General features: G+C 35.8%; 1 protein-coding gene across 2 annotated transcripts; it reads right to left on the reverse strand.

Moving 5' to 3' along the window:
* Positions 1-1,179: 1,179 nt before the first annotated feature.
* ARHGAP11A (Rho GTPase activating protein 11A) lies at positions 1,180-27,807 on the reverse strand. Of its 2 annotated transcripts, none has more exons than XM_060168524.1 (12): positions 27,292-27,807; positions 23,480-23,550; positions 21,600-21,696; positions 20,814-21,067; positions 19,973-20,136; positions 19,660-19,806; positions 11,199-11,273; positions 10,272-10,400; positions 7,518-7,647; positions 6,934-7,042; positions 4,112-4,250; positions 1,180-3,708 (listed from the first exon to the last, which is right to left on the reverse strand). In XM_060168524.1, exons 1-12 carry the CDS (start codon positions 27,418-27,420, stop codon positions 2,123-2,125), a joined length of 3,030 nt encoding a protein of 1,009 aa, XP_060024507.1. In that variant the 5' UTR covers positions 27,421-27,807; the 3' UTR covers positions 1,180-2,122. The 2 variants fall into 2 exon arrangements, with proteins under 2 accessions (XP_060024507.1, XP_060024498.1); XM_060168515.1 differs by having other exon boundaries at positions 10,236-10,400.

Genomic DNA, 27,807 nt, shown 5'->3' on the forward strand with positions numbered 1-27,807 from the left:
TGCCAAGCAGTCTATTAAGTTCTATGTATAACTGTATTGTTTGTTGCTCATAATAATCAAATTAATATTAATTTATTTACTTGTAAGAACAAAGTAAAAATAGTTTTTGGAGTTACTACACATGTCCAGACACTTTAACTTCGTTAAGTATGTTTGTATATCATTTGATCAAATATCCCCATGAGATTGGTAACATTATCTCTATTTTTTATAAGAAAAAAATAAAAGCAGGAATATTAAATCAAGTCTAAAACTCAGCTTTCACGACTCTCCAATTACCTCATCTCCAAGGTTTGCACCTTCATAATCCTTTAATCTGTATTGCAGCTTTCAGCTAACAAAAAATGGGAGTGATATATATGGGTAGTTTTCTTTTTTAAATAAATATCTTTCATTATTGATTAATGATTAATCTCTCAGAAAATCCACTAATTCAGGTGATTTGTACAGTTAATTTCCTATGACTTCTTACTGAATTAGTCTTCCAATTCAACATTTCACCTACCCCCATGGATATAAAAGGACACTGATGTATGTTTAAAACTTTAAAAGCAAAGTTTAAAAAAACTGCTTTGAACCAGACAACAAACATCTCAGAATTTATAAATATTTTCTATTTCCACTTACTCTTACACCATAAACATCTGAAATGCATACCCAGTCTACACTAAATACCTGTTTTCATGTCAGATAAACATGATGTTTATATCTACAGATTTTTAGTCTTTATATAAGTAAATACTTACTAATTCTGAGAAAGGGTCGATTCCTAGGTAGTGAATATAGAAACAGGAAATAGCTTTGAAATAAAACCGATGTACTGTTATTAGGGAGAACTTGGTAAAGCAAACCTCTGATGACTTTAAATTCCTCACACAAATTCATGCTGCCTGGTTGCTCCGAATGGTGTGCAGTGTGGTTCTATTCTGCCCCAAGTTTGAATGTGGCACCCTAACAACTGACCTGCAAAACTGTCTTTAGTGGTTGAGTCTGCATGCATATTCCTTCCTCCAAAACTCAGAGAATACCCTCTACTGTTGATATTATTCTTTCCTTAAAGATTTGTTATTTCTAATAATTTAAAATATAAATTTAGATAGATTTGCTTGACAATTTGGGTCAAATTCTAAAAGGTTATTTTGAATTTCATTAGAGTCTCAGGCAAGTCATTTTCCAGAAAGTTATCTTTAATGTCTTTGCTAAATAAATAACATTTACACACACGACAAAACCATCACAGGCTCCTGTAGGAATCCAAAGTGTAAGAATCCAAGGTAAATGTACAGAGGTGCATCAACTATTTCAAAGTCTAAAATCAAGCATCTGTATATAAGCAATCACTTTGATTAAAATCTTCCAAGCTTAATTACTCCCTCTTAAAACATTTTAATTCTATATTGGACAAAACAGATATAAATGTACTTGTGCAAATTAACTTTAAAAAACATAGTATGGCTTTAAAGTCACAGTTACTTCTGCAGCATCATACTATATGAGCACACTTGAGTCGTCATTCTGCATTAGCCATTATTCTTAGTTCAAGTGAACACACTGTCACATCTATAGACAATATATGTCTAATTACTCTGCACCCAAAAGGAATAAAGGATTAAGATGCTATTGAAACAAATTAATTTCTAGGGACTTTGATAAAGACAATAAACATTAACGGAATCTGGGAAATAAGATTTGCAGGGCTTATCTCTCTCTCTCTCTCTCTGTGTTAGACATTTCTTAGAGAAACCTCACCTGATTTAGGAGTAACAGGAAATAGGCACAACTCATTCCATTCTTCTATCGCATGTTAAAAAATAAAATTCATGCAATTTTCAAAAATTAATTTCTTATAAACCCAGTCAACAATTTCTTTAAAAAAGTAAAGTGTAACCTCTGCTTTGAGAGATGACAATAAAATTAATAAGTTTAAATATTGCCATAATTAAGAAAAACAAAGTCATCATTTATACAAGCTTAAGAATTCAAGTTGCTTGTGCAATGAAATTAAAATTGATCACACACCAATCATTCTGAGCTACAAACTAACACGTAGATTACCTTGCAAGTCATATCACCAATTGCTAATTTTATTTACATTAATGACAAGTAGTATAACATTTACCAATTACAAGTCTACAGGTCTACTTGTTGGTAGTAGTTGAGCTTTTCCAATAGGATTTTTTGGAGAACCTTTATACCAGGCCCTCTCTTTATCTGATGGTCTTCTAAGGACCCTGTTATTTATGCCACGAGAAAAGCCCATATCATTATTTACAACAGATTTTACTATATCATGATTTGTTAGATCATCCAAGGGAACCTTAATTTGGCCATTAGATGTCACTTCCTGCTTACAAATTCTGGTGGACCCAAGAGAAGCATTTCCAGAGTTTGGGTGCCTCTTCATTTGTGAGAAAGATGTAGAAGTTACCTCCATGCTTGATTTTGAAATCGCATCAACATTCGACTGTTTGCATGATGTAGCCTTCTGTTCTTTAGGACTTGATCTGGTACATGGAATAGAGGAATCTTTTGATGTACATTCTACACGAGAGGGAAGAGCACTATCACAGCTCACTGATTTAACCAGAGGAGAAGCAGCATCACCAAGACTTGCTAGTTTATGTCTTGGAGGTTGTCCACCATACAACAACAAAGAATTAATTCTTCTGACAGACTGACGGACAGGCATACGCTGAAACTTAAGAGGTGACTTAACTTTTGTCCTATTTGTTTCATTTAAAGAAAGATTGTTAAACCACTGTATGTGGTCTGAAACCTTTCCATGCTCTGTCATTTGTAAATGTTCAGAAACCGTTTTATCACATGTTTCCACCAGTGACTGCTGTTTAACAATTCTCACAGGCCTAGGTTTTGACAGGTTTGCACTATGACACGTAATCTGCTCTGAGGAAGAGGCGCTAGCCACGTCCTCTCTAGAAGCTGCACATTTCAGTAAGTTCTCTTCAATCATATTTTCATTCTCCTTTAATTGAGTATTTAGTGTATCCCTTGGGGACTCTTGTTTCTTTATTTGTTCATCACTGGACAATTCCTGCTTGCTTAAATAATCTTTTGGTATATTCGAATGAATGTTGTCTTCTAGTTCTATCTTCATCTGAGTTGAGTAACATTTTATAGGGGCTTCTCTACCCAATTTTTGAGTTTGATGTAGTGAGAAGTCTCTTTCTGAAAAACTAATTTCATCTTTACTAGTGTGGTGTTCATTGGATTCTATCACAGTGAAATTATTAATTTCAAATAGATTTTTTTCTGTGCTACATTTGATAGAAGATGTTTCATTAAATTTTACTTTCCCTACATTAGTTAATGATGACTGCCTGTGATTTATCAATGCATGAAGATTACTTCCAGATTCAGAAAATGCTTTCTGAATTTTCACCACAGTCTCTGTGGTCAGGTTATTTTCATCCCCACTAAGAGAGCTGCCAGTTACGTTGTTATTATGCCTACTGTGTACATTAGAAGGGGTAAGCTCATATGACCTAACAGGTGACTTTTCAACCATCATATCGGGCTCCAAGGAAGAGTTTTCCACCTCAAGAACTGCATCTATTGGAGAAGCTTCATTTCCATCTATTTCTTGAAAACTTGAATTACTAGGTCCTGTCCAAGACATCCGGTAATTTCTTCCACCTAGTCGCTCTGGAGTTAATAAGTTTTCCTCAGACTTACTGATCTTTTTTGAACCTAAAATAAAGCAGTTCAGTGTTTTTAATCATTTATATCTGACCTAGTTTTGAAATGTTATTCAAATACATGACAAATTAAATACTAAGCATTTAATTCCGATAAACTAGATTTGTGTTAAAAGAGATAATTTTTACCTATAAATATGTCAAACATCTTTATATTTACATTTTTAAAGATCCTCCAATTATTCATAGACAAATACATTGCAATTCCAATATTTTCATTATTCAAACACGAATTTTCAATTTCTAGAATAGTAAATTACTTAATATATTTTATCATTAAAAACAACTAAAGGTTATGTGTCAATTATATCTCACTAAAATGGGAAGAAAATTTTTTAAAAAACAACGAAAGTAGGCTTTTGGGATAAAACTCTAACAATATCATGTAAATATACCTTTTTTTGTTAATCTTTCATCAATATATGGGCTAAAAAGCAGACCTGTTTTTACAGATTCAATCCTATTTTTTAAACTTTGTTGATTTGCAAGTCGTCGACCAACATTTTCAGATCTATCGACACCAGAACACACATTCTGTACAGAACAAATTGAAAAAGTTTTGGTTAAGAAATAAACCTAGTTAATTCAAAATATTACTTTGTAGTTATCAAAATCCTCTACAGCTGATTTTAAAAGGTGTGTATATAATTGAGGAACAATTTTATAGCAAACACAATATACTTGCATGCATGCGGATGAAAATTATAAGCATTTGACTTGGCTATTAGTGGATATTTTATGATCTAAAATAAAAACAGCCTCACAAATTAACTTAAAAAACTTTTTGTGTGTGTGATGACTGTGCCAGTACCTGTTCACAAGAGTGAAAGAAAACAGAAAAACAGAACAAAATCTTACCTCATGGAATTTACATTCTTGATGGGCAGATTTAGACCAGAAGACAGACAATAAACTATAAAGTATAATATACAATATATAAGGTGAAAAGTGCTAAGGACAAAAGCAAAGCAGGGTAAGGAGGATACGGAGTGGTGAAGGGTGGGGTATAATTTTAAACACAGTGAACAGAAGATGATTTGTGAGTAAAGAAAAATGAGAGCGACAGTCATGAAGTTATGAGGGGGAAGAACATTCCAGAACAGGAAAATGCCAGTGCAGCCTCTAAGGCTGAAGCAAGGTCTGGCACACTTGAGAAACTGCAGGAGGCAAAAGTGAATGAAGCCGAGAGAGCAAGGGAGGGTGGCAGGAGGAGAGCTCCAAGAGGGAGGCCAGGAACAGATCATGCGGGGCACTGCAGATCAGTGTAAGAACTTTGGCTTCTCTTTTTTTCCCCTCAGAGTGAAGCAAGGAGTCACTGAAGGGTTCTGAGCTGAGGAGTGACATGAGTGACATGATTTAACTCTGGTTTTTAGAGGATAATTTTGGCTCTAGTACTGCAGCAAGGTAGAAGCAGGTAGACCTACTAGTAGGAACTTGTAGTAATCCAAGTTCCAGATGACATAACTTAGAGAAGGTTAGAAATGTAGTACTGGTGAGAAATAGTCAGCCTGGATAGACTGAAAGCAGAAGTTAGACAGGATTCCCTAATGGTTTTGACGGTACATGTGAGAGAAAGTGAGGGGTCAAGAATGTCTGCATGCTGTTGATGGGAATGTAAATTGATACAGCCACTATGGAGAACAGTATGGTTGTTCCTTAAAAAACTAAAAATAGAACTACCATATGGTCCAGCAATCCCACTACTGGGCATATACCCAGAGAAAACCATTATTCAAAAAAAGACAGGTACCACAATGTTCACTGCAGCACTACTTACAATAGCCAGGACATGGAAGCCACCTAAGTATCCATGGACAGGTGAATAGATAAAGAAGATGTGGTACATATATACCATGGAGTATTACTCAGCCATAAAAAGAAATGAAATTGAGTTATTTGTAGTGAGGTGGATGGACCTAGAGTCTGTCATACAGAGTGAAGTAAGAAAGAGAAAAACAAATACCATATGCTAACATATACATATGGAATCTAAAAAAAAAGTGGTTCTGAAGAACCTAGGGGCAAGACAGGAATAAAGATGCAGATGTAGAGAACGGACTTGAGGACCGTTTCCTCTCCTTGGGGAGAGGAAAGTGTAAGCTGGGACGAAGTGAGAGAGCATGGACATATACATGGCATGGACATATACACACTACCAAATGTAAAATAGATAGCTAGTGGGAAGCAGCCGCATAGCACAGGGAGATCAGCTCAGTGCTTTGTGACCACCTAGAGGGGTGGGATAGGGAGGGTGGGAGGGAGACGCAAGAGGGAGGGGATATGGGGATACATGTATACGTATAGCTGATTCACTTGGTTATATAGCAGCAACTAACACAACAATGTAAAGCAATTATACTCCAATAAAGATGTTAAAAAAAAAAAAGAATGCCTGCATGGTTTTTGGCCTAAGTGATCAGAAGAATGAGTTGCCATAAGTGAGATGGTGAAGACTACAGGTAGAATAGAAGTGTGGGTGGAGGAGACGGGGAGGAGTGGAGAAATACCAACAGTGGAGAAGTGCATCTTGGGAGCTCTATTTGGGGCAGGTTACACTTGAGATGTCAACACCTCCCTACTTGGGATCAACACCCAAGTAGGGAGGTCAAGTAGGTAGGTCGGTTAAACAGTCAAGTTGTTCAGGAGAGCATTTGGGGCTAGAGATATAAACTTCAAGTCGTAAGTATATAAACTTGAAGTCGTAAGTATATAAGTCGTAAGTATATACATGATGTTTAGAGCTGATGATCACCCTGAGTGAGTGGAGTGAGAAAAGAAAAACCCAAGGGCAAAGTTTTGGGCACTCCAATGTAAAGGAATTAGAAAATTAACTGACAAAGAAGGAAGAAAATCATGAGACTATATGTCCTTGAAGCAAGGAAAGAAAGTATGCCAGAGAGGAGCAAGTCATCAGCCAGGTTACATGCTGCTGACATATCAAGGCTAACAAGGACTGGTCTGAGCAATGCTCAATTCATGAGTGATCTTACGAGAGCTGTTTCAGTGAGTGTTGGGGATGAAAGCTTCACTGGAATTGATTTCAGCAGAATAGAAAAGGAGGAACTGGAGATAACAACTCAAGTGTAAGGGCTGGTATAAAGAAGAGCAGAGAATGGGACAGTAGATGGAAGAGAGGCAGGGTTGAGAGAGTCTTTTAGCATCAAGTCTTCAGCTTTATCCTAACATAAACTTCAATGAAATGGTGAAAGACACTTACTCCATCTTTGCTGCTTTTCCCTAGATTAAATTTCAAACGAAGAGATCTTCGAACCTTTTCTTTACGGCTGATTTTAGGAGAGAAGCAGTCTGCTTTTCCTGATTCCATCCTAGAAAGAGTCAAATTAAAAACATCAGTTTATAGCATAAGAACTGGAATTCCTACGAAATAAAGTTTGAAAGTCCAGAGCAAATCACATTGTTAGTAATTGAATAGAGTAATAATTTTTTAGGTTTAAGATACCATATAGGAACACATTGTATTTGCATAAAAAATACAAGTATTTTATAAAATAAACTTTCCTGTTTATCACCAGAGTTTAGTCACTTATAAACCAGAATCATTAGGGTAGACTAGCTTTTTATATTAAAAGGAAATTTAAAAATTACACACATCAACATAAAATAGGATTTTAAGCAAGTAAAATGGATTCAAATTAGGAATCTTTCTCTAGAGGATATGCACTTGATTAATAAGACTATAAAGGCAAAGGGCATTTTTAAAAATTATGATTCTCAGTAGAAAGACACAAAATATTTTATTAACTGTATATACCAAATTTTTATCCAACCTGGATAAATTACCTGCAAACTTTTTTGCTTGCAAGCCTTTTACTTCGCCTTAGCACACCTGTACTGATCAAATGGTTTCCATTGACGGCGACAGGAGAGAGTGAACTCTGAGATGACCCTTCTGGGCTTGTATCAAAGTGAACTATAAAAATAACCACACGTGATAGACCACACATACTCATTTTCTTTTCAAAGTATAAAATATTAATAGCAATTAGATTTGAAGTCTTAATTTCCACCCCTAAACAACCACAAAATCACATAATTTCTGGTTAGAATCTTCAGGGGTCAAATAACCCAAGTCAACTGAAAAAAAAAATCTATTTCTTACTTTTTAGTTACCAATTAAAGGTCAGATTAAACATTATTTTTATATTAGAGTTTTGCTTTAAACTCTTTTAATACTACAAGGGAGGGGTGGGCACTGTTGCAGATTGGAGAAGGAGCAAGCTTTCGAGACAGACTTGAGTTTGTCCACCACTTACTAAATGGCTTTAGGCTCTAAAACTGGACTTCTATGGTGAATATAAATATTACTATAACGTATATAAGATGTCTAGCACAGTACCTGGTACATAAGATTAATTAATGTTCTTATCAAAAATAAACTACTGAAAAACAATTTAGTATCTGAGTATCCAGTATGCACCTGCTAGCCAACTTGCTGTCTACCTGACTCTGGAGTGCAATTTGTCCAAAAGTTTTGGCAAACAAACAAAAACTGATGATCTATAACATACACCTAACCACTTGGCTACTGCCATGTTCCATGATAACAACTGGAGGTTACAACAGCTCATTTTGATTAAGTTATTTAACACTATACCATGAAACCAACTATAATAAAAAATTAGGGAAAAGTATAATAGTTATGAGCAAAGGCTCCATATACATTTGATTTGTATTTGAATATTGCCCAGGATACACTCAACAAACATGAACCCTCTCAACTTATCATTGGTATCGATAAAGAATTCACAGGTCCCCAAACAGAAATATCCATGTTTTTTCAATTACAAAACCAGAAAATAATACAACCATTACAGTGACTTTTTGGGTGCATTTGGCTAAAAAGAAAGCTTGGAGGCAATATGATATATCCAATGTGACATAGGTAGCTTTATTCTAGGGCTGCAGTCTAGTTATCTTGAAAATATATCAGTGGTGACAAGGAGGCACAGTCAGAATAGATGGAATAACACACAGTTACAACACATATTAGAAAAAAATTAAAAATAAGTACACTATGGATTGTAGATTAATCTTGTTGCCTACATATATTAAAGAAAAGCATCATATCTGTTATAATCCAAACTTAGAAACCAACTCATTTTCAATTTTGCAGATGCAATTTACTGAATTGTGGCTGAGAAAGGGTCAAAGAAAAATGGTGAGTTAAAATAATAGAATTACTGATGCTGAACTTGTTAATTTTTTTATAAAAGAAGTTTCGCTAATGTTACAGTAACATAATGTTTAATCTATTTTTGGGGAACTTGGAGAGAAGGAATCTGCAGGTTCATTTCTTGGGGAAGATGATGTATTGCTAATAAACAAAGGCAGGTAGAACTATGATTCACATCTGTCACTTGGAAGTAGTCCTCCAAAGCGGAAAGCCTTTAAATACTAAAAACACACTAAGTTACTTTAAAGGAGTTTAAGTCTCCAGCCTGTGAATACAGATAGAACTACAGACATAGCTTCAGAGTTCTTATCATTACACTTTAATGAACCACAGAGAACCTGAAGAACCATAGAGAACAAGTTGCTATTCTGTTCACCTTTTTAATACAACAAACAAGGAAAATGTAAACCTTTCGGATAACAAAAGCGAAAGAGAGGCTTTTGGGAAGAAAACCTCATAACCCAGCTAACAAATTCAAATTGAAACTCTTAACATTGTCTGAAACCAAAGAAAATCTAAAAGAATCAGAGGCTACTCACATTTTGTCTAAATGTGACACAAATATGAGATGGAAGACTCTGGGCTTAGAGTTTCAATTCATTTTGGGTTGACCACAGGTTAATACGAGCCAACTTGTATTCTACACATGCTAAAGGAGCCGACTCAATCCAAGATCACACTAACAAAAATTTGGTATTCAAATTAGCATGATTATATTTTTCTCTGAAGGCTCTGGTTGGCCACATTAGGAACTTGTATTTCATTTGGAATAAAATGGCTGGGCTGGTAAGGGATGTGGAAACCATGCCATAAGGATGGCTTTTTATAAAAGCCACTTGAGTATAAAACTTTAAAAATACTGCCCCCCAAATTAACCCACAATGGTACTTCAATGGTAACACCCCTACTCTGGATTCAGAGATGCTCAAACGCTGGTGACCTCAACTCAACAAAAGACAGCAATCCAGCCACAGCTACAGATCCAGAAGTAACTAATGTAGAATTTAGGATGTTCAATCACGTAAAACCTGAGCACAAGTGCTATCCTATCCACAGTGACCCATAACTTTCAATAGGCATGGCAGTAAAACACACACACACACACACACACACACACACACACACACACACACACACACACACACATTATACTGAACCACTGTCTATTTTAAAAGTTAGGGGACTTTATAAAATTCAGAGATCTGATAAAACAGAGAATAAAACTCTGGCTCCTAAAGGGTCATATTAATATGAAATAGCACTTTGCCCAGAATAGGCACTCATGTTAATGTTTATAACCCAATTATATAAATTCTATTTGTTACCTGATACTGGTGTAGAAGTGCTACTGAAGAGATTACCTGGCAACAACTCAAAGTTACAATTGTGCTTGATGGACTTCCTTTTCTTACTTGAGAAACCATGGGAATCTACCGGTAGTTTACGCTTAGCATTTGGTGTAAGAATCATTGGTGAAATGGATAGCTGGGCTGAAAAAAAGAAAACTTGTTTTTTCTCCCACAAAGTTGATAAAATACAAACACTTTATATAATTTCTTCTTATAAAGCTATTTCTTAGAACCAAAAATGGGGGGGATATGTTTACATTAACATTATCAAATATATATTATAAAACTAAATTAACACTATGCAATTACTTAAAATAAAAACAGTGAAGTTGCAAAGAGGCCAGACTCTTGGTAACTTCAACACCAAATAGACTAAAAGATGCATATAATTCACATTAAAGAGTATTAAATAGGCAAGAAAAATTATACTCAAGGTGTTGAAACAAAAACTGATCTAAATATTTTTGATTTTCATCATAACTGAGTATTAACCAGTTAATGTCTTCAATCTAGAAAACAAAACAAGTGATCAAATTTTCTATTACTGGGTTGAATAATTTCAGCCACAAGCAAACCAAAAAAAAAAAAAAATTGGAACAAATATTAATAAACTTCTGGTTCTAAAATAAAAATGAGATTTATTTTCACATGTTCAATATCATCCAACTTACAAATAGAAGAACATGATTCAGAAGATCAAAGATATAACAATAGACTAAAATAAATTCATACCTACAATTTTATGTTCATTATATCCAATGTAATTATATATTATGTATTACATATATATATCCAATGTCATAATATTATAGTACAATATCTCCACTAAAAATTACATTTGGAATTGATTAAACAAAATAAGTTAGGTAATCATTATCGTAATTAATTTTTGTATAATATATATAAATGTCCACTTAAATAAATATATATAATACCTACCAGTTCTTTCCTGTTGAGGTGTAATAGAGGGTGTCCTGTTAGATTTAAGTTTATTTAATGCTCCACTAACAAAATCTGAAATGCAAGGCATATTTATAATCATATAATCAATTATAACAACATTTACCTAACTTTTATCAATAATTCATATTGCTATTTGTGGTCTTTTAGCATCTAAGTTTATATCAGCTTATATGTTTTAAAGTCACTTAAGGTCATGTAAAAGGAATTATTTCAAAATAGGGGAAAAATACTAAAGGATATATTTGTATTTCATTCCCCTCTTATACTCCCATATCTCTCAAAAAAAAAAAATAGATAAATAGGAAGACATTAAATACAGAATGAGAGACTTCCCTGGTGGTCCAGTAGTTAAGACTTTGCCTTCCAATGCAGGGGGTGTGGGTTCGATCCCAGGTCGGGGAGCTAAGATCCCACATGTCTCACAGTCAAAAAACTAAAAACATAACTTTAAAAATGGTCCACATCAAAAACAAAAACAAAAAACATACAAATAAATAAATACAGAATGAACTGTAAAACAAGTATCTATAATGTATAGAAAGAGTATGGAAGAGGAAATCATTACCTTTTGAGGAAGGAAAGAAATGGCATTAAGAGAGGAATCTTTGCAAGGGAAATAAAACCTGGACAGTGTTCTGAAGGATTTGTAGGTGTTGATTAGGGTGGAAGGTAGAATTCAGGCAAGGTGACTAGTATATGCAAAGGTATGTAAGAAAAAAGAGAATTTATGTATACTAGAAACCAGGAGTTTGATACTGCTAGAGCAAACAGTGAACAGTGGATACGGTAAGAGCTAAGTCTTGTGTATTAGGCAGAACAGGGCTGTGTATCATTTTGAAGAACTTGAACTTCTCCAAAGGCAAAAAGGAACAAAGTCATCATTTCTGCACTTTAGGAAAATCACTAAATCTGCAGCAGTATGACAGATTTATTGGGGGGTAAGCCTCCTTGGATGGAGACAGGCAAACTAGCTAAAGTTTCTTCTAAGTATGCTATTCAGTCATTCAACAAATATCTATTTTGTACCTATTATGTGTCAGACACAATGAAGATACAACAGTGGCCAAAATATGAAACAGTGACCTTTACAAAACTTACTCTATTGGAGGAAACAAGCATTAAATATACTAAGGAAATAAATACCTATTGACAAATGGGTAAATAGTGTGAAGTACAAATATAACAATGGATTTAGACTGTGGAGTTAGAGGAGGCATCCTTGAGGAACTGGTATTTAAGCTGAGACCTGAAGGAAGAGTGGGAATTAGCCAGGCAAGAGAAGAAGGTCTTAACTGAGGTAGCAGCTATGGAAATGGAGGCATTATTAAAGGTATTTAAGAGATCAAAGTGATAGTGGGATGTGCGAATGAGGAAAGAGCAGATAAGGACGTCTAGAATTCTGACTTTGATGACTGAGTAGACAATGGCGTCATCCAAAGAAACTCAACAGGCCAGGAAAGAATGGAATGACATACTCAATATATTTAAAGACAAAAACTGTCAGCTATTATCATTCAGATATGAAGGAGAAATACAGGGTTTCCCAGATGAACAGAAGCTGACAGACTTCATCAGTGCTAGACCTGCCTTACAAGAAATGCTGGAAGGAACTCTTCTACCAGAAAACAAAAAGGCAAAAGTAAACAAAATTTTGAGTAAGATGATAAACAGAATCAGAAAATTGCAACTCTATATCAAAATAAGCTGTCAAACAATTCTATAATAAAGGTTAAAGGGAAAAAAGCAGTAAAACTATAGCTACTTCAATTTGGTAGAGAACACAAAACATAAAGAGACAATTTCAGGCAACAGAAAGGTAAAAGGAAAAGGATGAAACTCATATAGGCAAATGAAGGTAGTAAGATGCTATTGGCAGAAAAAGGACTTTTATCTGTAAGACAATTTACACAAACCTCATAGTAATCAGAAAATATAAATCTAGAGGGACTTCCCTGGTGGTGCAGTGGTTAAGAATCTGCCTGCCAATGAAGGGTACATGGGTTCGAGCCCTGGTCTGGGAAGATCCCACATGCTGCAGAGTAACTAAGCCTGTGCACCACAACTACTGAGGCTGCGCTCTAGAGCCCACATGCCACACTACTGAAGCCTGCATGCCTAGAGCCTGTGCTCTGCAACAAGAGAAGCCACCGCAATGAGAAGCCCGCGCACCACAACGAAGAGTAGCCCCTGCTTGCTACAACTAGAGAAAGCCCTTGTGCAACAATGAAGACCCAACGCAGCCAAAAATCAACAAACAAAATAAATAAATTTATTTAAAATATGTATATATATATATATATATATATATATATATATATATAAATCTAGAGCAGAGACACAGAACATAAAAGAGAAAACTGAGAAAAACATCATAGAAAACCATCGAACCAAAATGGCAGACAGAAACACAAAGAAAAAGAAACAATGGAGATACAGAACAGTCAGAAAACAAAAGATAAAATGGCAGTACTAAGTCTTCATCTATCAATAATCATCCTAAATGTAAATGGACTGAATTCACCAATCGAAAGACAGAGTGGCTGGATGGATTAAAAAACAAGACCCAACTATATGCTGCCTCCAGGAGACTTACTTCAGATCTAAAGACAAACATAGGCTCAAAGCAAAGGGATGGAAGATGATACTCCAAGCAAATGGCAGCCAAAAGAAAATGGGTATAGCCATACTCATATTAGACAAAAATGACTTCAAGCTAAAAAAGTTAACAAGAGACAAAGGTGGACATTATATAATGATAAAGGGGACAATTCACCAAGAAGAAACAACAGTTAATATATATGCACCTAAAATATGAGTGCCCAAATATATAAAGCAAGTATTAAGAGACCTAAAGGGAGAAACTGACAACACGATAACAGTACGGACTTTAACACCCCACTTACATCAATGGATAGTTCATCCAGAAAGAAAGTCAACAAGGAAGTAGCAGTTTTAAATGAAACATCAGACCAGATGAACTCAATAGATTTATACAGAACATTCCATCCAAATACAGCAGCACACATTCTTCTCAAGAGCACATGGAACATTCTCATGGATTGACCATAACTTGCAACACAAGTCTCAATAAGTTTAAGAAGACCGATATCATATCAAGCATCTTTTCCGATCATAATGGTATGAAACTAGAAATCAACTACAAGAAGAAAGCTTGAAAAATCAGAAATACGTGAAGACTAAACAACATGCTACTGAACTACTGGGTCAATCAAGAAATCAAAGGCGAAAAACAAAACAAAACAGGTGAATCCTACCAAACATTCAAAACAGATTTAATACCTATCCTTCTCGAATGCTTCCGAAAGACTGAAGAGGAGGGAGCACGTGCTAACTCATTTTATGAGGCCAAATTTCCCTGACACCAAAACCAGGCAAGACAATGCAAAAAAAGAAAATTATAGGCCAGTATCTCTGATGAACATAGATGCAAAAATCCTCAACAAAATATTGACAAACTGAATACAACACTACATTAAAAGGATCAAATACTCGCAAATCAATCAACATGATACACTGCATTAATAAAATGAAAGATAAAAATCATATGATCATCTCAATAGATGTAAAAAGCATTTGACAAGATTCAACACCCATCTGTGACAAAAACTTTCAATAAAATGGGTATAAAAGGGAAGTACCTCAACATAATAAAGGCCATATATGATAAACCCACAGTCAACCTTATACTCAATAGCAAAAAGGTGAACGCTTTCCCTCTAATATCAGGAAGAAGATAAGGATGCCCACTCTCACCCCTCTTATTCAATACAGTATGGAAAGTCCTAACCAGAGCAAACAGAAAAGGAAAAAATAAATAAATAAAAGATATCCAAATTGAAAGGAAGAAGTAAAACTGTCACTATTTGCAGAGGACATAGTTTTTATATATATATATATATATATATATATATATATAAAACCCTGAAGACTCCACTAAAAACCTATTTGAAATAATAAGAAAACAATCCCATTTTACAATCACAACAAAAGGAATAAAGTACCTAGGAGCAAATTTAACCAAGGAAGTAAAAGACCTGTACATTGAAAATGCTAAGGCACTGTTGAAAGAAACTGAAGAAGACACAAAGAAATGGAAAGATACTCTGTGTTCATACATTATTAGAATTAACACTATTAAAATGTCCATAGTACCTAAAGCAACCTAAAGACTCAATGCAATCCCTGTCAAAATCCCAATGACATTTTTCATGTCAACAGAATTAAAAATCCTAAACTTTATATGGAAACACAAAAATTCCTGAAAAGCCAAAGCAATCCTGAGAAAAAAGAACAAAGCTGAAGGTATCACACTCCCAGATTTCAAATTATATTACAAAGCTATATAGTATTCAAAACAGCCTGGTATTGGCAGAAAAACAGACACATATCAATGGAACAAAATTCAAAGCCCAGAAATAAATCCATACATATATGGACAATTAATTTATGACAAAGATGGCCAACAGGCACATGAAAAGATGTCCAACATTACTAATTATTAGGGAAATGCAAATGCAAACCACAATGAGATACCATCTTACACCTGTTAGAATGGCTATTATCAAAAAGGCAAGAAATAACAAGTGTTGGAGAGGGTGTGGAGAAAATGGAACCCCCATACACTGTTGGTGGGAATGTAAATTGGTGCAGCCACTGTGGAAAACATTATGGAGATTCCTCGAAAATTTAAGACTAGAACCACCTTATGATCCAACCATTCCATATGAGGGTATTTATTCAAAGAGTATGAAAACACTAATTTGAGAAGACACACGCATCCCTATGTTCACCGCAGAATTATTTTCAATAGCCACGATAAGGAAACCACCTAAGTGTCCATCATTGGATGAATGGATAAAGAAGATGTGGCACATATATACAATGGAATATTACTCAGCCATAAAAAGAAACGAAATTGAGCTGTTTGTAATGAGGTGGATAGACCTAGAGTCTGTCATACAGAGTGAAGTAAGTCAGAAAGAGAAAGACAAATACCGTATGCTAACACATATATATGGAATTTAAGAAAAAATAATGTCATGAAGAACCTAGGGGTAAGACAGGAATAAAGACACAAACCTACTAGAGAATGGACTTGAGGATATGGGGAGGGGGAAGGGTAAGCTGTGACAAAGCGAAGGAGAGGCATGGACATATGTACACTACCAAACGTAAGGTAGATAGCTAGTGGGAAGCAGCCACATAGCACAGGGAGATCAGCTCAGTGCTTTGTGACCGCCTGGAGGGGTGGGATAGGGAGGGTGGGAGGGAGGGAGACGCAAGAGGGAAGAGATATGGGGATATATGTATATGTATAACTGATTCACTTTGTTATACAGCAGAAACTAACACACTACTGTAAAGCAATTATACTCCAATAAAGATGTAAAAATAAATAAATAAATAAAATGGGGCAGGGGGAGGAAACAACCTAAGTGTCCATCAATGGATGAATAGATAAAGAAGATGTGGTATATATATACACAATGAATACTACTCAGCCATAAAAAAGGACAAAATCTTGCCATTTGTGACAATATGGGTGGACCTTGAGGGTATAATGCTAAGTGAAATAAGTCAGACAAAGACAAACACCGCATGCTTCCACTCATATGTGGAATAAAAATCCCAAACAAACTAAAACAACCAAAATAAATGAACAAACCAAATAAACCAAAATAAACACACAGATACAGAGAACTGAGTTATGGTTACCAGAGGGAAAGAGAGGTGTGGGAAGGGCGAAATGGGTAAAGGGGGTCAACTGTATGGTGATGGATAGAAATGAAACTTTTGGTGGTGAGCACACCATAGTGTATAGGTAAGTCGAAATTTAATGTCCACATGAAACTTACAATAATGTTATAGACCAATGTCAGATCAATAAAAATACATAAACAGTAAATTTTTAAAAGGGAGGGGGGAAGCTTGCTGGATAAGACATTTAGGCTGGGTTTTGACAAGTGGATATTATTTGAACAGTAGAGGTAGATGGAAGTAAAACATTATATCAAAAAGTATAAGCAAAAGAACAAAGTGTCTAAAAATAATGAATAAAGAAAGCAGTTTGACTAAAGTATAGACTGCATAAAGGAGAGATAGGATACAGTAGAAAGGCATGGTAAAGCAATCCTATGAAAGATCTTTAATGTCAGGCTACAGAGATCAGTATTAATGAAAGTTTCTGAAGGGTATGCATGTGAGATACATGATTAGAATTATATATTAAGAATATCGCCTTGACAGCAATAAGCAGGGCAGATTCAAGGAGGAGGCACAAAGACCAAGAAGGAAATTCTTACAGTAAACATGCAGTAAACACTGCAGATAGAATCTTACAGAACCTGAAAACTCTGTGAATACAGACGGTAAAGTAATAGTTGGGCACCTATGGCCTAAAGCTGTGACTAGAGAATGGTGGTACCATTAATAGAAAAAAGAATTCGAGAAGAACCAGTTTAAAGAAGGTGAAGATGATCATTTCAAAATGCTGAGCTCAAGCACCAAGGAAAAGCAGAAGTGTGATGTCTGCCTAGTAGAGACTTTTACTAAAGTGGTTTGACATTTGTGAGATAACAGTGGTAGAGATTTAAGTGTTCATCTATTTAGATGCAATAAGTGAAACTTACAGGAGTGAATGAAATCACAAAGGGAAAAGGGTAATAAGATGATCTGTATCCAAGAATATCTGAATTTGGGGTAGGAAGTTTTGTGGGTTGAATTGTGTGCTCCAAAAAGATATGTTTAAGTCCTAACTCCCAGTACTTGTGAATGTGACCTCATTTAGAATTAGGGTCTATGCAGATGAACTCAAGTTAAGATGAGGTCATTAGTACACCCACTGGTGCCATGACAGTTCAGAGGCCGATCATAAGAGGCCAAAAAAGTGGGTGGTACTCCAACTCCTGGAAATCCCCACCCCTCCTCCAAGATAGTTAGAATACTCCTCCCACTTGTTAGCCTATGAAATTACCAGCCCATAAAAACTAAGACCCTCACACCTCAGGGCCGCTCGCCCTTCAAGACAGTCTACCTATTGCCTTCTGAGATGGCCCACACTCTGTCTGTGGAGTGTGTATCTCTAAAATAAACCTGCTTTCACTTAAAAAAAAGAAAAAAATAAAGATGAGGTCATTAGGGTAGGCCCTAATTCAATGTGATTGGTGTCACAGAGAAACACCTAGGGAGTTCGCCATATGACAACACAGGCAGAGATTGAAGTGATGCAGCTGCAAATCAAAGAATGGCAAGAATCGATAGCCACCACCAGAAGCCCGAAGAGGCATGAAAAGATTCTCCCTTAAAGGTTTCAGAGGGAACATGGCCCAGACAACACCTTGATTTCAGACTTCTAGCTTCCAGAACTGTGAGACAATAAATTTCGGTTGTTTTAAGCCACCCAGTTTGTGGTACTTTGTGGTACTTTGTTACAGTACTGTACTGTACAGTACAGTACTTTGTTACAGAACAAAGAAGGCATAAGGGAAATCTACAAAGGAGGCAAAAAAAAACCAAGGAGGAGGCAAAACCATATCAGCCAAAAGATTCAAAAAGGCATCGGACAGTTAACAGAAATTGGTTCTGATACGCAAAAGATAAGAAATTTCCTAAGGCAACTGGAGGAATAGTCTGTCTTCCCAATCAAGAAGATTAAGAAGTCTCATGATTGATTCCACCAAGAGGAAACTTTGGTTCTTTTTGATTCTTCCTTGGTAATGTTTCCTTCATTATTTAGTTCATACTGCTAATTTATATTATTGTTTCAAGTCATGATCTCACACATGGACTACTGCCACACATTTTTGACTATTCTCCCTACCTCCAAGTCTCAATTCTCCAAACCAGATGATTTTCTAAAATAGTGTAATCATGTTATGCCTCTCTCCAAACCTTCAATGGTTCTCCAATACCCAGTTTAATGTTCTAATTCTTTAGTGTGAGTTCAAGCTTATCATAATACCATCCTAATCCCTAGGTTGAGCCACTCAAGTCATGCAGACATAGATTACTTCTACTTTACAGACACAGACATAGATTACTTCTAGTTTACACAAATCTTTCTTCATAGCATCCTCGAATAGGATACACATATTCTGACCCTCCACCCAGTTCTCCTAGATTCTACCCATTCTTCAAGAAGGTTCAGTTTAACTTTCTTTTTATAGTGTCCCTGGTCATTACAACCAGGGAACTTTTCTCCCTGGAATGCAGTTTATATTTGTGTTAAATATCGAGCACATAAATATTAGATTATATTGTCATTTTTATTTTTCACATGCATATGTCATGCCTCTCCAACTATGCTGTAAGCACCAAAAAGGCATACACCATAGCTTATGCTTTTTTATGTTCAAACACATTTCAGGCAAAAGCAAATTGCTGTACATCCACAAACAGGACTGCCATGACCGCTTACCTCCTACACTTTGTCTTCGCTTTCTCTTACAGTCACCAGGAGTTTCATAATCACCTTCTTCAAAGCCTTCTAGTGATGGAGTAGCACAGAGTTCATCAATACCCAACATAGCTGGTATCTTTTCTAGGATAAAATCTGGAACATGTCCTAAACGAAAATGTTCACAATTAAGATGGTTCCTCTACTCCCCCTCAAAACATTTCAATAGTATATAGCCACTTTCTAACAGTTGTCTTCATAGTTCACTTAGAAAAAGCTGGGATCTCCCTCATTTAAACAAATCCCATTATTTAATAATGCAACTACATCTTACCAATATCTGATGCATAATCAATAAGAGTTTGTACTACTGCAGTCTGTAATCGTAGCTTTTTTTCTGTGTTAGCAGACATCTTCTCATGCCCTTCACTTGTCTGAAGAAGATTTGGTGCAAATATGACAGCAAGATTGCTGCTATCCATCTTATTCTCACTGCACCTTAAAGGAAAAAAGGTTTTATGAGATGGAGCTAAAGATAAAAATACAGAGTTAAAATAACATATTGGGCACATTTTGCAGACCTCTTATTTTATCAGTTAAACACAAATCAAGACACAGTTATCCTTCATCTACCCATCTACATGACTGGCTTGAAATAAGACAGAACCAGAAATACACAGCCTCTCTGTGCTTAAATATATGTCATAAAAACATTGCTACCCACAGAGTTCACGCTTTGTTTTTCCACACAAATTGAACACATTTCTTTGATTTTTCAAACCCACACACAGAAAATTCAAAGTACTGAAGGCAGCCAAGTATGTCTAAAACCAGCAGTCTCAATGACAGCAGGGAGAAGGGAAAAATTTGAAAAGCAAATCGCAAATATTTTAGAAACACAATAATCTGAAGCCATTCAATGGACTAAGAAGCCTATAAACACCAATAAGCCATTAAGGCATCCACCATGACAACCCTAAGACAGCAAGGAAATATTATATTTGGTAGATTGTTTTTTTAAATGATACAGGGTATACCTCTTATAGTAAGGAAAAATATAATATTTTTAAGAAAAATTTCCATGCCAAATGAAATTTAATTTCTTATCATAAGGGTAAATCTAGCTAGTTGAGAAATTAAACTACCATCTCCCAAAACTTTTAATTACTACTCACCTAAGAGAAACTTTCCTGAGAAAGTTAAAGAAGTATCTTAATATATCAATTGTGTGGTCAGCCATAAGACAGGAAAGCAACAATGTAGCTTTATTCTTCTCCTCTGTTCTTAATTGTTGAGCTTTGAAAAGTGCTTCATGCAAATCAGCTGGGAGAATGGGCTCTGGCAATTCCCTAAAAAACTGCTTAAGAAGCCCTGCAATATCACAAGCAGGTGCAGAAGACAGGCATCTTTCACCATGATCCAGTTTATTCTGAAATAAATACAACAATCTTGAGCGTTCGGGGGCTTAAGGGTTTAATGCAAATAAAGTATCCTTTCTTATACTCTAAAGAGCTTTCTTTAATAAATTTCTCTTAACTCTTGTTTTAGTATTTATCACTTCTCTTTAGAAGGCTAAAAACAAAATTTAAAAAAATTTTCATTTCATATAGTACATTATAGGAACAAGGACCATGAATCTGAAAGTACTCTGTAAACTTTTAAAGCATTATAAAATATAAATAGCTTGATTATGACAATCATTTCACAACATATACATATATCAAAACATCAGGTTGTACACCTTAAATGTATTTGTCAATTATACCTCAATTTTTAAAAAAAGCATTATATAAATGATATACATTTTGGAAAAAAGAAAAAGGTTCTTCTGCCATGAAAAAAAGCTTTCTGCAAACTCAATTTCTGTCCATAATTTATGTAATAGTTCTAAATATTTCAATCCTAAAAACCAAATTAAAAAGTGGTACAAATGAAAAATTATAGTTCAAGAATATGCTTACCTTTAGTGCTTTTAGACGAATAACAGATCCTGATTTCCTAAAAAGCCCTTCTGTATGAATATGCTCTTCTAAAGATGTGCAAGCATCAACAAGAAAACTGAAAGAGAGAACTCTTTTTAGGTGGTAAGACACACATCTCACTAAATCCTATTCTCCTGCCAGAGACTACACCCCTTTCAGCTCTGATGCTACAAATCCCTTTAATCTCTGTGATAGAAGGTTACTTTTAGTTTCCCTTCTTGCTTCCTAAATTCTTCTCTAAAGCCCATCTTTTTACCCATGACAACTTCAGTGAGCCTGCTCATCCCCGATCCTTGCCAATCTTAATCCATTTCTCTGCTTCAGCTCAGAGCACAAGATTTGTCTTTTTTTTACTGCCTTCACTTCTTCATATCCCAGTCTTTGCTCAACCCTCTGCAATCAGACTCATCCCCATTACTCCATCAAGATCACTAATGGCCTCTGCCTTGCCAAATCCATGGTCAGTTCACTGTCTTTATCTTGCTTGTCCTACCAGCAGTTGATACACTCGACCACTCTGTGATGGCCCTGAAAATACTCTTCTTCACTACACTTTTGGAATTTCTGCTGTCTCCCTGACTGCTCTTTCTCAAACTTTTTCTGGCTCCTCTTTTTCTGCCAGACTTCTCCATCCTAGGATCAACCAGGGCTCTAAGGCCTTCTCCATTTCTTTACCTATTCTCTCTCCACAGGTGATCTTGCACAGCACACATAGCTTAAAAAACCTACCATCAACTACATTTGCCCAAAAATAAGGCAAGGCTTTTTTTTTTTCTCACCAACATTACCTGTCAGAAAGTCAGATATATCCATCCCAGTCCTTACAATCCTTCACACATTTAGAGGTGTGTGCTCAATTTCTTTATACTGAATAATTTTTAACAATACTGGCTTTAGATGCTTAGGTAACAGCTGGTAACAAAAAATTTGAATGGATGTCAGCTGCAAGTAAACGAAAGCATTGTACTGGTGCATAGTGGCTGAATGTTGCAGAGTAACTGACAGAAAAACTTTCTTTTTAAAAAAGCAGACAAAGAAACTACAACAAAGATTTAGTCATTATTACTAGAGATATGACTGCAATTCTAAACGCTGAAAATCATCATTAAAAAAAACCTTTCATAGGCCATTTAAAAAGCAAAATAGTAAGTGGTTACCTCATGAAGATTGTGAATCTGTATCTATAGGGTGAGTGAGGGAAAATTGTTCTAAGGCAGCAAGGTGTTCAACAAATACTTTTGGACAATGCACCAATTAAAAACCTAAGTTATTAGACTAGAGTAGCCAGAATGAACCTTACTTTGGATAGAGGGGAAATGAATTAGTAAGAGCTAAGGTAGTATCTTTCTACTACACATTTTTAAACTATTTTCTTAAGCCGTAAACTTCCCTAGCAACTTCTGATGCAGTTAGTCCAAAAGGTTATTTACAAATAGTGACACAGAAAAGCTCAAGTGTTAAATAATTTATAGTCACAAATACTCCGATAGTTAAATATTCTTTTGTCCAACATTTCTAAGATAAAAAATATTAAAATTATAAATGAATTGGTAGTTTAGTATATTACTGAGCATCATCAAAACAGCAATGAAAACATCGGTACAGAACGGAAAACTCTGCCTTAGAACAAAAATAATTTGCTTTCTAACATTTATTCATTACTAAACCTTAAAATTCAATCCTGAAAATGAGTACAAATTAAAAAGTTAAAAGATGCAAAAGTTTAAAAAACAACTGTTAACATTAGTTGAGAAATAAAATCATTTGCCAGTTCCAACTAATTTTGTGCGCCATTCAACTATTTATTGTTAAACATTCCAATACCAGTTTGAAATATTTACTCTTCAAAGTTTGCTCACCTTGGAATATGTCCATATTCTGGAACAACAGACTGGGGCAATGCATTAAAAGGTACTCCAAATATTTTACCCTAAAATGACAAAGTCAGTTACTCTAACACAAATATTAGGCTCAATATAAGTTTTCTTAAACATTAGGCAAATTAAAAACCTCACAAAATAAAACAAGATAGCAGAAATAAACTATTGGTTGAGACACAGAAAACAATTACATCAAGTATATTTGTTAAAAAATAACTACTTTATACTAGATATTATGCTAGATGCTGGGAGTACAAAAATGGTCAAGATAGAGTCATTGCCCTTAAGCAACACAGCAAATTCCCTCAGTTTCCAATCCCACAACAGAAAATCAATCCCTTTAGTGTTCAGTAAGGAAATTCTTAAACAGAATTTGGCCCAATATGCTAACATTTCTGGAAAATACTACAAGCTCCTTTAGTAACTATATAAATACTGACCTTAAACTTTCTGTTGGTCACCTTATAAATACTAACTTGAAAAGGCCAAATTGGCCTATAACAGTAATTCCTGTCACTCAGTACTTCCTAAAATTATATCAGGGTGGTTCCTTTTATACCTGATTATCTTTTCCACACTCTATGGGAGAGTACTAATCAAACTGTTCTGAGGTATCCGAGGAAGGGATTCTGCAAACAATTTAAATTTCACGTCGTACTTTCAAAACCAATTTTAAAAAGTCAGAGTGGAATGTATTACTCGCATTCAAATTTTAATACATTTGAAGATCCCAAGAGCACATTTGTACGTTGGTTAACTTGAGTGTTTGTGCACACCTCTGAATAAAGAATCTGCCACTATCTTTGGGCATATATTCAAACTTCTTAAAAACGAGTCACTGATTAAGAAGGTTGTAGCTTTGCCTTGGACTTAAACGTAAATTCAAGGGATTTACCTGGTGGCTCAATGGTTAAGAATCCGCCTGCCAGTGCAGAGGACACAGGTTCCGGCCCTGGTCCGGGAAGATCCCACATGCCCGCAAGTGGAGCAACTAAGCCTGTGCGCCACAGCTACTGAGCCTGTGTTCTAGAACCCGCGAGCCACAACTACTGAGCCCGTGTGCCACAACTACTGAAGCCCGAGCGCCTAGAGCCCGTGCTCTGCGACAAGAGAAGCCACCGCAATGAGAAGCCTGCGCACCGCAGCGAAGAGTAGCCCCTTCTTGCCGCAACTAGAGAAAGCACGTGCCCAGCAACAAAGACCCAATGCAGCCAAAAATAAATTAATTAATTAAAAAAAAAATTCAAGCCTGTATATGTCTGCTTATATGAAATTAGATTAAGTGGGCATACCTAATCACTCACATGTGATTTAGTTTAGATCATATGTGATTTAATTTAGTTTAGATACATCTGCTCTCCATGAATGCTCTTGAAGCACTTGTGTTGTAAGAGTACCTTATTTAACCTGTTATTTATAATAAGAAATCATTCAGGGAATTCTCTGGTGGTCCACTGGTTAGGACTCCACGCTTTCACTGCTGTGAGCCTGGGTTCCATCCCTGGTCGGGGAACTAAGATCCCGCAAACCACGGTGCAGCCAAAATCATTCAGTATTCTTAATGATTTGACAAAATCTTACCAGTCCTTTTTCAAGTAGCTGGCTCAATTTAATTGACGAATATAGAAAAGACTGTGTAGCATAGTGCTTAAGTGAGCAGCCTCCTAGAGGCAGGACTGCCAAGTTTTAAATCCTGGCTCTTCCACTTATTAGCTGAGTGACCATGATTAAATGGTCATTCTCTGTGCCTCAGTATTCTTATATAGGTTCTAAGTCATAGAGTTGCAGAGAGAATTAAATGAATTAAAAGATGTAAAACATCAGTGTTTGACAAAGCAAACATTCAAAGAATATTTGTTGCTGTTACAATTATTTCAAGGTGAGCTAGTAAAAAAAAAAAGTTAGGGGGACTTCCCTGGTGGTCCAGTAGTTAAGACTCCGTGCTTTCATTGCAGGGGGCACGGGTTCCATCCCGGGTTGGGGAACTAAGATCCCGCATGCTGCATGGTGCAGTCAAAAAAAAAAATTAAATAAAAAAAAAAAACTTAGTATGGGCAACCCCTTATTTGGGTAAATCAGAATTTTCTTGATACTGTGCAACCAAACAAAATGCAAAAATAAATCAGATGCTGAAGCTGATTGTAAGTTTACAAATGTCTTACATAACCAGAATTCAGGGTTTTTTTTTTTCAAGTCTCGTTATGCTCAATAACTGGCTTCACAAGTAAGTGCTATAATTTAATCTCATAAAATAAAACTAATAACATGCTTTTAAAATTTTATGTATTAGAACATCACTTACAATATCATCTTTAAAAAGATGTCTAGCAAGTTTCTTAAAGAGCTCAAAACTATCATTAGATAACAAACACCAAAGAGCCAAAGAAATCTAGTATTCAAATAATTACCTAACATGTTAGATCTCGTTCGTGTTAACACAATGATCTTCTGTATTTCTCTATTAGAATATTTTTATTAGGGTTTCTAGCATGATTACCAATTAGGATTTCTAGCATGATTACCAATTAGGATGAGGACCTCTGATTATCATAACAACTAGTGGCATGTGACAGGCATTGTGTGCTAGTCTCATCTACAGATCTTATAATTTTTTTAAATCCCCTAAACAACTCAACGAGAGATACCATTCCCATTTTATAGAGTAGGAAACTAAAGCTTAGGACAAGCAGCCCAAGATCACACCCCAGGTAGGGGTAGAGCAGGAATCAAACTCAGGTCTATCTGACTCTAAAGGCCAAGTGTCAGTTTTTCTTGAGGGGTAAGAAAAAAATCTGCATACAAATTCTTTCATATACGTACAAAACCTACTATATTTGAGATCTTGGAAAGCCAGTTTTACAATCAGAAGAAACCACTTAGTTTTTAAATATAAACAAATATGTTGCCAATAAGTTGCAAACAACAAAAATAATTTCTCCAGAATTTATAAGCTGTTAAGAGGAATATAAATTATTTGTCAGTTTTCTTCTCCAAGTACTTATTTTCTTTCAGAAACTATAAACTAATAAGAGTTATGAAAATTAATTTTTAGTTTTCATCTGTATTTAGAAAGCACCATATAATTAGGCAAGTAAATCTAAAACAAAATGCTTTATATTTAACTTATTTTTCACAATGAAATTCTTGACGATTCTGTAGAGATATTAAAATCTAATTCGAAATCCCCTAACCTCAACCACCCAAAAATCAACAGCTTCTGAATCATTCCACTGTGGTTTCTCAATTTACTCATTAATTAAAAAAAACCTTTATGGCTCAAAAATATGATATAGCCAAGCAGCAAGCATGTTCTTTTCAAATAGGTGAATATAAAGTTATTATCTAAAGCCTATTTCTAATACTGTCACACCTCATCTACTGATTCATTTAAAAAAGATACTGGTAGCCCTTGTTCCTCTCCAAATATTACTCAAACAGTGGTGGTGGGGTAGTGTTTGTCTCCCTTCCCACGTGCAACTTGTTCAAAATACAATAACTTAGCAGTATCTGGAGACATTTTTATTTGTCACAATTGGGACACGCTACGCGCATCTAGTGCATAGAAGCCAGAGATGCTGCTAAACATCCTATAATGCACAGAACAGCTAACCCCAATACCCCCCAAAGAATTATCTAGTTCAAAATGTCAGTGTTGCTGAAGTTGACACACTTAAACATATTCTCTTTTGGATCCATACGGAATGAACATTTTAGCATGACCCGGTAATAAGTGATGGTAGGGAATACGCCCCCCTCCTTTTTTAACCTAAATCTCTTTCCCCAGAACTTACCACGATTTCCGTGGCTGCTGTCTCCTGTCTCCTGCGATCGCACTGCCCACGGCCACCCTTGACCTTAACGCCATAAACAGCCCGAAGCTGCTGTACAACGGCCAACCGCACCAGCCTCTGATCCCACATCCCGGACACGTCGCCCACTCTCCGAGGTGGGATCTGAGTCCTGACCCTCTTTCGCCACCAAGTCTTCCAATTTCCGAACACTCTCAGTTTTGCGCTCAGCTCCGCTGCCTTCCGGCCACGTCTGGCACTCTTCCGGCCCCGAACCCCAGCCACTTCCACGGCTTTTTCCTTGCTCCACCGACCGTCTTCTCTTAGCCCTTTGACCTAGCCACACCTCACGTTTCCTTCACTTACACCGGCATTCTTTCTAGTCACTTAATCCTTTCGGCTACTTACACAGACCTCCCTTCTTTCTTCCATATCCTTTCGGTTCCTTGTACCACGCCCGTTACCAGCTTCTCACCATTTCAGGCCACCTTCCTCCAAACCTCCCTTTGCCCTCGTCTC

Source organism: Lagenorhynchus albirostris, chromosome 1 (assembly GCF_949774975.1).
Source record: "Lagenorhynchus albirostris chromosome 1, mLagAlb1.1, whole genome shotgun sequence".
Classification (NCBI taxonomy): Eukaryota; Metazoa; Chordata; class Mammalia; order Artiodactyla; family Delphinidae; genus Lagenorhynchus; species Lagenorhynchus albirostris.

Bases quoted from the DNA above. Each gene is read 5' to 3' on its own strand.
- ARHGAP11A (XM_060168515.1), bottom strand. From the start codon at position 27,420: ATGTGGGATCAGAGGCTGGTGCGGTTGGCCGTTGTACAGCAGCTTCGG. The intron at 21,068-21,599 runs GTAAGCATATTC...TATTTATTTCAG, and splicing joins TTCGTCTAAAAGCACTAAAG to AATAAACTGGATCATGGTGA. The intron at 4,251-6,933 runs GTAAGTGTCTTT...TGTTCTGTACAG, and splicing joins GGAAAAGCAGCAAAGATGGA to AATGTGTGTTCTGGTGTCGA.